General features: G+C 37.4%; 1 protein-coding gene across 3 annotated transcripts in view; it reads left to right on the top strand.

Moving 5' to 3' along the window:
- The window catches only part of LOC139688556 (calnexin-like), a 52,749-nt gene that overhangs the window by 39,596 nt on the left and 1,619 nt on the right, over positions 1–11,534 (top strand). For 2 of the 3 annotated variants that reach the window (XM_071586105.1, XM_071586107.1), the window contains exons 9-10: positions 3,350–3,475; positions 6,840–7,010. In XM_071586105.1, the coding sequence (XP_071442206.1) occupies positions 3,350–3,475; positions 6,840–7,010 (297 nt within the window). Of the gene's footprint in view, positions 1–3,349; positions 3,476–3,547; positions 3,671–6,839; positions 7,011–11,534 lie in introns of all 3 variants that reach the window. The other variant, XM_071586108.1, reaches the window with a different exon arrangement.

The raw sequence follows: 11,534 nt of genomic DNA, 5'->3' as shown, positions 1-11,534 counted from the left end.
AAGTAGTCATTTAATATGGGAAAAGGGATTATATGTATTTATAATAGCATAAATATGAAAGGGTAATAATTAGATTAGGTCTGCATGCTCAATGGTATTAAACAAAGAATGTCAGAAGAATAGATGAATAGATTTGGCAACTCACGATTGTGCACACATGAATAATGAACTAACAATTCACGCGCAGGAACACAATGTTTCACAAACCCTAAATTACTTATTTCAAAGTGGTTACTTACATCTTGCATTCATGAATATGTCCTTTCGTGGATTTATTACAAGGTTAACATTGTATGCATTACTTCTCCAATTTTTCTCAATTGACGAATCCAAATGAAAGCGAAGTATTTTCAATAAAAAATTAAAGAGCTTCGTATTGAAATTAACAAATAGATGCCGCTTATAATGTAGTTATCGCTAAATTAAATTAATAATTACATTGCACTGATAAAATGGAGAAGCTCAGTGTAGTTCTTACGAGATACTATTTAGGAGAACCAATGTTGCCAATTTCACTTCACTTGCTTTTACTCAACCGTTCTGGTTATTTTTAATGCCAAATAATAGTGTTTAGTGCACTTCTGCGCTCGCATTTAATGATTTTAATACGCTAGGTGAAGATTCCAATGAAAACAAACTGCTGCCATATAGAAAATATGGCCAGGTGGAGTTTCAAAGGCAGGGCACCCTGGCCATGGTGTTACCCCGACCCCTTAGCGTGGTATTACTCTGTCGGAAACTGGTTCGTAATTGCTATGGAAGGTGAGACTAACTTCCAGCGGGATAATACTGATCAGCAGAGTTAATCCATCTTTCATAATTGCTCTGGGAGGTGAGACTCATTTCAGATTGTATCATACGACAGGTAATTTGTAATAACCCTCAGGGTTACATGTAAGCAAAAAAAGCTGCATTTTTTTCTATTTCCGAGGTTAAATTTATAGCACAGTGAATGGATTTTAAAAAGGTAAGAAAAGGTTTAATTTTTCTTTGTGTTCCATTCCATATGCAGGATACATATTCAACATTATGATAACTGGAAATAATTATATTTAGGATGTGGATAGTTCAATAAAAAATTCTGCTCCAAAGGAATCCACGAAGATTTTTGATGGAAGCAGGAAGTCGTCATCGAATTCATAAGAACTTGAAAAGACCATAATTTGCGTAACCGTAAGCCACATCTTCAGTGAAGTTCAAACCTATGACAGATACAGTACAAAAAACAAACTAGTGTTCTGTCCAAGGACATCCTCCTAACCTCAGCACTCCCTGGCTTGGCCTTTGGCGCTGTAATTGCATTCGGGTTGATTTTTCAGAGGACATTTTAATGGCTTTGACAATTGCAGTTGCACACTAATCAAGTGTATTCATGTGCTCTTATGGGGCATGTAGGATTTGTAATTGAAGGTGTGCAAATTTTTGCCCATAAAATTCATGATGAAAACAGTTCACATTACTGGCACGGTAGGTATTGTTTATTCATGCCAATGAATTTGCATTTACCAAATTAGAAAGCTTTCGGAACAATCTTTAATGCAGATTCTAGATATCAATGCAAAGCACTGTGCATTGAAAATTGTATTATGAAAGGGTGCAGCCTATAAATATTGTCTTATGTGATGTAAAAGAAAATGTCAATAACCTCTTGACATAATCCAATGAACATAATTACAAAACAAAAATCATATATTTAATGCAAGTACTTCATATTCTCGTTTGGCTAAGACCTAAGATTCTTTGAAATGCTTGGGCATCAAATTATTTAATAAGCTGCCAGCTTCTGCATATAGCATGATAATTTCTACATTCAAAACCAAATTTTATTCCTGACAATCCATCAAGCCATTTTCCTGTGCCAATGAATTTCCGGAGACTGACACTAGTGACTTTGTGCTAAAGAAAACATATATAAGTATGTGTACAGGTACTCAGTTTTTTGCTTTTAATAATACAGATGATATCTATTGTGGTATAGCCCATATATAGTCGTGGAATGGGTAAAACATTCCACTTCCATTACCCAAGGTTGATAAGGGATGAAGCATCGGCAATAAAGCAAGTAATCCTAGTTTGAATTTTGAAAATTGCATTGGTGCATGGGTTAGAATCCCTGGATGAATGTTGATAATGAAATTCACCAAAATATTGTATGTGGTGAGCAGAGCATCGAGAGACGGTGTGTGTCTGATGCCTCCGATGATAAAACATATAATCCTGAGTTTTGTGGCACAATTTTGTAATACGGTCACCCCAGTAGGCAAGGCTATTATTTTTACTATAGTAATATAAATAATAAACTTTGAATAACACTAATAAATAAATTATTCATTTATTGTTAAAACTCCTCTAAATTGTGCATTGAGAAATTGCGGAGATATGGTAATGCAAATATCATTGTATAGATTTACTTTTTTGTTCTTGTTACTAAATTGTGATTTGCCAACATTCAGCTTGGATAAATTAGTTACCTGCCATCAGGATTCATGAAAGTTGACTTACTGCTGGGCCTTCATTTTGATTGCCCCGATAGGGTTCATTCATTGTGATTTCAATCCCAAGAGTGGTCAGCTCCCTCATTCCCCACCCTAATTCTGTTACCCTCATGCCCCCATTGATGATGTTTCCCCCTCCCTTCTCACCATTCTCTGGTCTCTGTGGAAGTCATGGGCACTATTTTTTTTTAAGGCAAACTTCAAAACGTTGAGATTTCAAGAATATTTAATTTTTCATCAGTGTGTATTTTTATGTTTTCATTTCAGGGATTAGCAACCTTTTCCAAACACCTTTCTGAATTTTCCCATTGTTTGAAGGTTAATAAAATTTGTTGTCTCTCACTCCAAGAGCTCTCCTCCATCAACAAGGACATAATTTCTAGTTTGACTTTTTCAGCAATTTTGAGCTTAGCATTTCACTATCTTTTAAAACCCCTTAGTCATAATGCAGCATGACTGTCATTTATGACTACAACACAATTAAACAGTGTGTGGCAATGTGAAGATGGAAGTGAAGTAGGTTAGTAGAATATTCACTTTCTTGCATTGCCCATAAAAAGAAATTGTTAATTTTGTAAGAAAATAAAAATGGCTGATTGTAAGAATGCCTCCCTTCTATGATGATTTTTTTTGGATGTGAATGATTGATCATGGTTGATGTAGTGGAATGGTTGTGTATTTGGGTAGAACTTGAGGATCGGTGTATTTGCCTAATTAATACCATGTTGTCTTTGATACATGCGTCATTCTGTTATGTCAGGTGTGGTAGTGTGATGTTTGTCGGCATCTGACATAACTCTGTGACCCTAACTGAGGCTTTTACTTCCTCATGTCGTCACATGGAAATTGCTCAGAGCTCCCTGTGGGGTCGCATGCTTCGAGCCATGAATTACAAGCCTGGTTGGTGGGCACTCTACTTCCTCTACTGCATGGTCCCTGTCTCCATTTATGTGTGGTACTTGTGGAGAAGGGCGTCAGAGGTAAAGAATATGCCCTAGTTTTTAGTGAACTTGATTAACCTTTTCCTCTATACCCTCTCACGTGCACCACAGGAGGGCCTCATTATGCGCATCATCTCCTATACCAATGCTCACCCGTGGTTGTGGGCCCTTTACCTTGTCGTCGTAGCCCTGCCCCTTGTCCTGCTGCTCGTCTTTTGCTGTAGCTCCTCTCAGGTAAGCTTGTCTGCTTGATCTTGTCCGCCATGGATTCCCTCCCATGTGAAATACCTATTGAAGGATTATTTTTAGTGAATTGCACGAAAGTGTTCATTCTTAAAACATAGCAGCATTTTTTACATGTTTCGTTGTGGACACCTGGTGATAATTCATGGAATTTTTTCGTTAGTGTCCTTAGGTAATTGGTGTGAATTAGGCCATGCCATCTGCCAGGGTGGCCACCCATGCTTGAAAGTAATGAATATATGTATAGTAATGAATGCATATAATATATTGAGGGAATGGTCATGATTTTGTGACATTCGAAATACTACCTGCAGGGTTTTCTTGCATTCAGTTTAAATATAACCCTAAATGCACGTTTTTGAAGGAGGTGAGCATTCTGTTGATGTTTCCATGTGCTGATAATCCCCAGCAGACGATGCCAAATGGAATCAAATATACCATGCTATACTGGGATTAATACTTCTGCATTACAATAGTTGGCAAGATTTTTTAAAAGGAATAGGGCTGAACATAATTTTTTACTACATTTTTCCATTTGAAACCTCCAGCTTAACTTGTTGTCCATTTCTAAGCCCAATAAGGTGGTATGTGCTAACTGGGATATCAATTGGTTTCCTATTTCCACAGAAATATTTGACTGAAGGTCTTTATTACTAAATACCAAGTAACCTGTATTTATTGCATTTAGTTGTAAATTATTTTCATGCAGCCATTGAGCGGCTGAATTCACCATAGCATACATATCTATTTCTTATTGAAATGACTCAGTATGATCTGCTATGTCATCTGCATAAAGCACCATGTTATTTTTCCCTGGAGAGATTATAGCTTTTTCAATTTCATTCACATACATATATAGATTTTACAGAGTCAAAGGCTTTTGATGGATCCATATTTACCCCTATAACATGCTTTTTATCACTTAAAGCTTGGGCAATTTCAGTTACATAATCACTGCATGCAGTTTCTACACTTTTATTATTTGTGAAACCATGCTGTGACTGAGAAAGAACTTTATATTTTATGAGTAATTTTAATTGTCTTTTTTTCATCAATTTTCAAGTATTTTTGAAATACATGAAATTAGTGAGATTGGCCTGTAATTATTCAGTTGGTCTTTGGCCCCCTTTTTATGTAGTGGAATAACTTGGGTTATTTTTAATTCTTCAGGAAATTGACCTGAAATAGGGAAATATAAATGATTCATTGGCTATATTGTTAATAGGTTAAGTGAAGGATTCCAGACAAAGTTTTGTTAGATAATTTGATATGCCATCATGCCCACTGGATTTTTTGTTTTTTAGTTTCTTGATTGCATTTCTAACTTCATTTTCTGTGGCGGTATTAAAGTAAGTTGATTCACTTATATACATAACATTCTCTATGCTATCATTTAGTCTGTTTTACTGTGCTGTAGTTTCGCCAATAATATCTAAGAAGAAATTATTGAATTCGTTCGCCATATTTTCACGATTGCTGATTTCTTTTCCATCAATTGTTATTAAGAAGCATTTATTTTTTCTGGGCTATAATATTTTATTGGCATTCCATCATTGACGATAGACCACAACGCTTTTGTTAGATTGGTAGAGTTTGAAATAATTTGTTTGACGTGGTCAATTATTGCTTTCCTGAGCAGCATCCACTTTACTAGCCTTAGTTAAGTAGTTAAGCCTATTTCTAGCAGTCAGAACCTCATTTGTTTTCAGTTATATCCTTTATTTGCTGATTTATTTTTTATGGCTAGCTTTTTTAATGGGAAACAAATATCCCAGTAGTACTTAGTAATTGATTGAAATTCTTTTAACTTGTTTGTAACAAGATTTGCATTCAGTACAGCTGCCCAGTCAACACTCTACAACTCCCATTTAAATAAAGTCATATTTTTCTGTGAGTTTATAGTCTGTGTTTCTCTCACTTCAATCTGTTAAAGTGTGTGGGTTAAATTCAATAATTGGGTGTGGTGGTTTGAGATAGTTATTTCTAAAACTAGAGATAAAACATTATAAACATACGAGTGCAGTAGGTAAGGCCGAGAGAAAACAATGAAAATGCTTGGTGGTTATAGTATGTCCAGGAAGAATTTGAATATTCAGTCCTGCAAAAATCACTGTAAGATCTGAATTGGCTAATAAGATTCATCAACTATTTACCAGTCTCAACTCAAAAGTATTGAATTAATAGCATAGTCATGAAGAAATCTAAAATATGCAGTTGGCGAAGGTTTCATTCTTCTTCTTCTGGAAGTTTCCATTGCATGGCTTATTCGTCACCCAGTCAACCTCTATGAGGGGAACTCATGGTGGAAGAATGAAACACGCGACACTGACACACATTTGAGATTCAAACAGTCACAACTCCGTCGATTAGGAAATATCAGACTGACTTGGAAATGCTCTGGTAGCTCAAAATACAAAAATGGGCTGGGTAAAAAGCAACTTAAAATTGTGCTCCTTTGAATTCATCGCCCTATATTATAATTCCAATTGGCAGATGTGAGCAGAATGAAGTAAGTTTAACTTTGATGCAATTCTACTTGAAGTTGATTGTCATTTTCTTAATGTAAGGCATTTAAATTTATGTTTAATATCTATTCTGATAATAGTTTATCTAATTTGATTTTGTTGTTAATATTCCCATTTGGCTAAAATTTGATGTCCCTCTAAACAAAGTAGTATATCTTGTTTAGATTTTTGAAATGGAGTCCATTTCAAGTTTGGTATCAGGCGATTAAAATTTTTTAAAAGCACTTACTTCGCTAAAATTAGGGATGTAAACTAACTGAATGTGGCTTTATGTCCAGAGAGATTGAAGAGTGTGGTGGGGTATTGTTATTTCGTGCTTAATTTGTGTTTTCTTTGAAATGTTTTAAAATCTCTTATAATATTATGATCACCATTTTTTTAATAATCCACTCGTACACTTAGGATATTGGAGTAAGCAACTTCCGAACCATTTTGTCTAATCCTTATTCTTCTCATTGAATTTTTACTTGCAATAATGTTGCAGCAAGAGAAATTAGATATTTGTTTAGTTAATAAACAAACTACTGGTTAAATTGAAATCATTGCAAAATGGCAATGGTCTGGATGATGGTGCTTAATTTGTATCCTTCTCCCATAATGAAACCAAATTGGTGCTCGGGTGCCTACTATGGCAGGAGTCTGCGGCTGACGCAAAGAAGACTGATGAAGTGACTTTGGATGCGGAGGGGAAGGAGGAGGAGGATGAAGATTGTGGCGCCAACGAGGGCAAGGGGGAAGGGGAGGAGGAGAGGGGAGAGGAGGAGGACAAGGAGGGGGTGGAGGAGGAGGAGGAAGGGGAGGACAAGGTGAGGAAGAGCCCCCACACGGCGGCACGTTCACTTTCCCTTTTGACTGCGGAACACCCACATCTTGTCTCCTCTGTCAGGGACCGGCTTAGCTTCAAGATTTGATGCACAAATCAGTTAAATGGTTGTTAATTCAAGGTGTAGAAATCCAATTTTCCCCCCTCTTAGAATGACCCAGATGGTCCACGAGCCCCTAGGGATCCTGATTATCTTATGGCCTGTCATTGGGAGTGCCCCAGGGGCTGGACCACCTGGGAGAGCACCTATACTCAAGGGGTGGGGCTTTAATCCAAAACTGTGAGATTAAAAGGCGGGTGCGTTGCCCTCCCCTCTAACCTGCCCAATGATCCAAATGTCGTCATCCCAGTCCATTAGTATGTGCTTTATCAAAACATCCATCCTATCCAATTTCAAGTAAGTGCAATTTGAGGTAAGTGTTCATTGTAATGTCAATTATTTTGGTGAGTCTCATTTCGTCTCCTTCCTTATCAAGCATATATTTCACAAAATGAGAACTAAATTGCAAAACCAACACCAACTGAAGTAAAATTATGACGTTTCATGTGTTTCTCCATCAGCTCATCTTTTGTGTGAGCTTGGATTGCAGATTGATGTGTGTCCATAACATTTGTCTGCCAATGAAATGTTGGTGATAATTTATGTTCTCTTCTCCTCTGAAGCATAAGTTCAGTCTCAACATAAAGAACACTAGGCACTACCCTACTTTTCCTATCACCATACAGTTCTCCTTGATATTTACTGAACGCATCCTTAATAAGAAACCCCCGATCCCAATGCCCTAATTGTTCTGATTTCAATGGAGGAAACCTGGCTCTAAAAGGTCTACCGAGCATCAAATCACCTGGAAGTGTACCAGAAGTAGATGTGATAATAGAAAGCATAGTTGTCAGCTTTTCTTCCGAGTTACTCTCGCCAATCTGAGCAATTGGCAATCTTTAAAGAATCTGTGCCCCATGTTAACTACTAACATTTTGAATGTTGTTATCCTTGAAGAAAATGTTGTTGTCTGAAACAAGGACAAGAAGTACATCTACTGAAATAGTTTTAAAAAACCATTAAATTAATGACCAGATGGAAGTGAACTTAGGAAATTCATTGCAATGTAATCTAGGGCCTTGTCAGGCAATTAAGTTCAACGTATATACAGACTCTGGGTGAAGGCTTGGATATGAATTTAAAATCTCGCAGACATCAAAAGTCAACTCTTATCAAGTTTGAAGTTACAACTGCAGACATGTGAACTGATTTATGAACTTGATGCGGGACTGTTGGCTAACTATAGACGTTTTCCTAGCTGCTCACTTTCAGATTGATTTAGTAGCATTCACTGCGTAGTATGGTTCTTTTCAAATTAGACAATGGAAATCATTGTTAATGAATCCAAATATACAATCACCATGACCTTCCTAGCTGAAGGAACACTCCTTGCATTCTTTGGTGCGGCCCCCTTTGATGGTGGTGACCTTGCTTGTACTGTTCCTTGGTTTCAGGCAGTGCATCTTCTTTTGCCCACATGGACTAAATGATGCCTGAAGTAGTGTGGATTTAGATGACACAACCGCAAACTGGCCTGTGTGCATGGCACATGGTTTCAATTAGATTAACTGAACTGGCTGAAACTTGGTATATGCCCTTTCAAGAGATTTGCCTCCTTAAAATGGCTTCAGTGCACAGCAGTGGTGCCATTTATTCGACTTTTCGCACACTCCTCAAAATTTCCACCCCAATTTGGTAGCAAATGTGATGTCTCCAATTACCAGACTCAATTTTGAAATATATTAATGGTCTTGGTATTCTCTTGAACTGCAATTAAAATCCACTGAGTGGAGATTTTTCAAATTTGAGAACAGACGTTGAATTTGTTGACAATTTGGCAAATACAATTGAGTTAAAGTGTGGCATGAATGCTGCTAATTATCAAGTCTTTGAATCTCATTCAAACCTCAAAGCAAAAATGTTGGAAACTGGAATGAGAAATCAAAAAATTGGCATCCGCTGCCAATGTTTCAACTATCAACTCCATGATTATTTGTACTTTACAAAGAAAATTTACAATATTAGTATATTTTCATGCAAAGTATAGTGGTGAATGCAATGATTGATGAAATTATATCGTGGCCTCACTATTAGTCATGCGTTGACTGAAAACAGAGGGCAGTTGGTGTAATCTTATGCATTTTAAAATTTGATTAATATGGTTTAAACAGGCTTATAGTATCCACTTGTCTTTATGCTCAATTTTCAAGATGCATTTAACAAAAGATGAAATGACCTATTTTATGCATATGTCATTTGATCAAGGTGTGGAAATATTATTTTTAATATACCTAAATCTGGGAGAAAGATATGACCCTTAAAATTTCACATTTTTTTTTGTTTTTTGCTAAATTTCTCAGTTTTTGAACTTTCTTCTTGAATAAAAAGAAAATTATTTATAAAATTGTTATTTTTTATAAGGTAATAGTTTATTTTGTATATTGCATTATTCATTAAATTCACAGTTGTACGAAGGTAGTCAGTAAAGTTCTTGGTCTGATAAATTCAAAGAAACTGCGGGAGATACCACAACAGTAACTTTTAACAAGTCATCTGCTAATATGCATTTCAGAGTGTAAAAATCATTCACCTTGCCCGGTCAAGGCAAACGATTTTTACTCTCTGAAATTGTTGCATTTTGGTCTGATGATGAAAATGACAATTTATGCTTTCGAAAAGTTTTATTTTTCAACATAATTGCCTTCAATATTGCTGAAATTTTATCTGTTGATGTTTCAGAGCCATTGTTGTGTCTCTATGTTGTTCTTTAGGAATGTGTGCAAAGTGCTCGTCTACAGCCATACTTTTTGGGCATTGACCTCATGAAAAACGGTTTTTTCCTCTGCAAGCCTGGTCTACTTGAATGGAGAATTTTTGTGTCCAATTTTGTTTGAAGATTAGAGTAGTAATCCCCAGTTATCGTATGACCTTTCTCGAGATAGTCCATCAACAAAATTCATTTTCAATCCCAAAAAATGGATGCCATGACCTTAACCTGCCAATGGCCCTAACCTGTCTTTGCCTTCTTCGTAGCTGAAGAAGCAGCCTCTGTGTAATGCATGGAGGAGGCTGGTACTGAATCCAAGGTTTCATCCATTGTCACCTGTTGTTGCAGAGAATCAGTCGTGTTTTTGTTAAAGTATGCCTAGCAGTTTGAAACGTGTCATTCGAATGCATTTTTGATCCCAAGTGAGCAAGAGTGGCATACACATCTTGCACAAAGCTTTGTCATGTGCAATATCCTGTGCAAAATGTAACCAATGAGTTCTTTTGACATCCCTGCAGTGTTAGCTCTATCACGTGGCTTCGTACGCCAATCTTCCAAAATCAAATCGTGCACTTTTTCGATGATTTCCTGGGTGGTTACACTTTTCAGATGTCCTTTTTGTGGGTGATCATCTTGGAGTATTTCATGGCCATGTTTAAACTCGGGCACCCATTTCTTAATGGTGGAAATTGAAAGAGAAGAGCCCCCATGCAATCCTCAAATTCATTCCAGTCAGCACTAAACCTTCTTTTACGAAGAATTTTATCACTGCACTTTTCCATTTCTAACAATGGACTCCAAAGGCTGCCCAAAGTGAACTGTCGAATGGAATGGCGTGCAATTTTGCATGGCGTCCACCCGCAGTATTTTCCTATGTGATAGCCAAAAATCATGCGAATAGTGATGCCATCTATGGGTGAGTCTGAGCAATTGTCACAATACCCTTTTGGAAGAGAGATTCCAAATCCCCTTCCCGAATGTCTTAATTGGAAAAGAAGGGGAACAGTTGCTTAGGGCACTAAGTGTATGGGAAGAAGAAGACCCATCCTGACCATTACTTGCATGCTTTTTCCTACCAAAGTCCCTCGTAGAAGGGCGGGCCGCTGAAAACACTGATAAAAGGGTAGTTTGAAAGGTCCACCTTCAGATGTCAACGCTAGCGTAATGCGGTACAGTAATAGGTAATCATTAATGAGTAAATATGAAATGTGTCAGTGCTCTGGGAAGAGATCTGTGCTGCAGATGCCTCTCTTCTGTTGTTGTTCCTGTGTAGTGATTATTTAAGATTGAAATAATTGAGATTCGAGCGGCGATTGAATACTCCTCAAAGATAGATATGAAAGCAAAAGAAATTTAATTCAGAACACTGTGATGGGGGACTCTACTATTTCGTATTCAACTGTTGCCAAGTGGACAAACGAGTATGTTTGGTCGGGATAGCTTAGATGGTGATCCGTGTAGTGGTTGGCCAAAGTGGGGAGTGATTTTCTTCATCCACTTGAGCACCCTCCTGCCACCACCGCCCTTGACAACCATTGAGGCACCCTTCACATGCTCAACGTGTGCATCTCCCTATGGCAGTTGGGCTCTCAAATCGTCTGCAACGCCAACGGTAGGATGTGGGAAGTGCATGGCATGTGTTGTGTGCCGGGGGAGTGGGTAAGGAATGCCTGGATGGGGTGATGAGGAGGAGGGGGTGA

The sequence above is a fragment of the Hetaerina americana genome, unplaced genomic scaffold, assembly GCF_022747635.1.
Source record: "Hetaerina americana unplaced genomic scaffold, ioHetAmer1.1.p SCAF_20, whole genome shotgun sequence".
Taxonomy (NCBI): Eukaryota; Metazoa; Arthropoda; class Insecta; order Odonata; family Calopterygidae; genus Hetaerina; species Hetaerina americana.
The sequence above is the reverse complement of the archived record's forward strand: the minus strand, read 5'-3'. Positions and strand labels throughout refer to the sequence as shown.